At 36.5% G+C, this 2192-nt stretch overlaps 1 protein-coding gene across 1 annotated transcript in view; it reads left to right on the top strand.

The window, feature by feature from the left end:
* The window catches only part of EVC2 (EvC ciliary complex subunit 2), a gene marked incomplete in the record, with an annotated part of 82895 nt that overhangs the window by 34405 nt on the left and 46298 nt on the right, over nt 1-2192 (top strand). The window contains 1 exon segment of the mRNA XM_072406454.1: nt 180-328. Within this exon segment, the coding sequence (XP_072262555.1) occupies nt 180-328 (149 nt within the window).

Below are 2192 nucleotides of genomic sequence, written 5' to 3'. Positions count from 1 at the left end.
GTCACTACTTCTCAATACTTCCATTTCTCCATATAACAACATAACAACTCCTTGACTATTGCAGAGCTGTATATAGGTTCCTTCCTATTTCAATGTAAATCAATCAAGGCTTATTGCTGTTATTTAGTGAGTGTTTTAATATTGCTGTTCCTATTTGTTTTTTGCTCTTATGTACACAGGGAAAATCACATCAGTCTTATGGGGAATCAAAAAGTGAATCACCGTCCAAGTCATCTGATGGTGTTGCAGAAGATGTGAGCGTGACTGACCGCTTGATTGACATTATCGTCTTTGAGGAACCAGAACAAATGCTTCAAGCTTTAGATGAGTAAGTCTTTTTTCCCCCTCCTTCTGTATTTTTGCCTTGCATCTGCAACCATCAACAAAGAATCCAGATTTCACAAGTATAATTAGCCCTCATGGGGCAAAGTTTTTTTTTTTGGTTGATGCATTCATCAACAACAGAACCTCGTCTCCTCATATAAAAGCGTCTGTCAGTAAATTAATTTTCGAGAAAGAAATCCCCCAACCTGCCTTTTGAACAGGACACCTGCTTTGCATAAATTCTTTAAAAGCTACAAATGGCTTTGTGCGGATTCTGTCCCAGCTGACGCATATGCACCTGCGAAGCCGCTTACTCTTCCGTGTCCTCAGAGAGGAAAGATGGATTATGTCTTGTATGTAAAAATTGATAGGCATTCATGAATGTTTAGTTACAATGTCGGGCATTCTGTATCATTTTTACACTTAACCCCTTCATGACTTGAGGGGATGTAGTGGATTACAGGAAGAAAAGTTTTGCAGTTGCTTTTTCCTTATTTATTTTTAGAGATGAGTTAAATCCGTTTACAATTTGCTGCAAATCAGGTGAATCATATCATTTCCTTGTGAATTATGATCCTTTTGAATATACATATATAAATTTTCAAGTCTGCAGACAATCGCTTAATTTGTTCTTCCTGATTACCGCTATTTGTGAATTGCATAATTCTCAGAGGATCAGGAAAATTACATTTATTTTTGCTTCTTGTATTTTTATAGCATTGGTGTATTGCATAGCGCTTCACCAGCAATGTCATTTACATCACCTCGTAACAAGTTTATGATCTGATGTCCTTTCCACAATGAGCAAGGATAACCAGACAGGATATTATGAGAAGGACTTTCATATGTTATGTTATTGTATGCAAAAGGAATATATACAATAAATCTCTGCAATAAATGCAAATTTCTCATTATTTTACCCCTTTAAGGAAGTCAGACACAAAGCAATGCAGAAAAATGTAATGTGTTCTAGTCTCCCAGTGGTGATTACATTAGATTTCCTTCTATTTTATTATTATATACACTTGAGTAATAATACAATTCCTTGTGTGGCTTTGCTCCTTTCCTCCTCTCTATAATAATGGAACAGGCCATTGTTTCCAACAATGGAAACAATTCTAGGCTTCCAACATGATCATGTACATTTTTGTTCTTGGGCTTTAAATTTCTTATACGCCCGCTTTACAACCTGGTGGTGTGGCACTGACTGCATTACAATGTGGGTACCACACTACACAATAATGCTTGTAATAACGCTTGGTTTATTACATAATATACTGTATGTTGTGGTGCAAATGTAAGCACTTGTTTTTGCGCTGCCTTGTATTACACCTGACCCCAATACATGACAACCCACATTATAAAACACATGTAAATCCAGCCTCCAAAGACCAAAAATGCCAAGCAAGCACAAGCAAAGTAAATAGAAGGAGGCTGCATATCTCACTGGCTTCCTAAATCCAAAAATGGGGTTTGGATTTCATTTTAGGCACCATGGGTTCTGTATGTGGAAATCACATCTTATATGTAGGGAACCCATTTAATAGTAAAATTTAATGCTATGGTGAGGGGGACTTAATAGAGCACTTTACAGCATGGTGAACAGCACAACAGAGTTTTTTTTATTAAAAAAAAAATCTAAATCTAAATTTAAGGTCGCCTAAATGCTTAGTATTAAAAGAAGTTTTATTGAGGGTAAGCAATAAACCCATGCTTCTGTATGATTAGTATCTCAGTCCATCGCACTCTTTCTAGGGTCAATTTTCTGAGGTGTCAGTATTATTTGACAGCCTGCTACAAAAAATACAGACACGGTCTTATAGTTTTTGCTCTCTTACAGTAATCATCAGCTGAGGTTTGTGTGTTCA

This window comes from Pyxicephalus adspersus, chromosome 3 (assembly GCF_032062135.1).
Source record: "Pyxicephalus adspersus chromosome 3, UCB_Pads_2.0, whole genome shotgun sequence".
In the NCBI taxonomy this organism is placed as follows: domain Eukaryota; kingdom Metazoa; phylum Chordata; class Amphibia; order Anura; family Pyxicephalidae; genus Pyxicephalus; species Pyxicephalus adspersus.
Note: the sequence above shows the minus strand (reverse complement) of the source record. Positions and strands in the feature narration are given on the sequence as shown.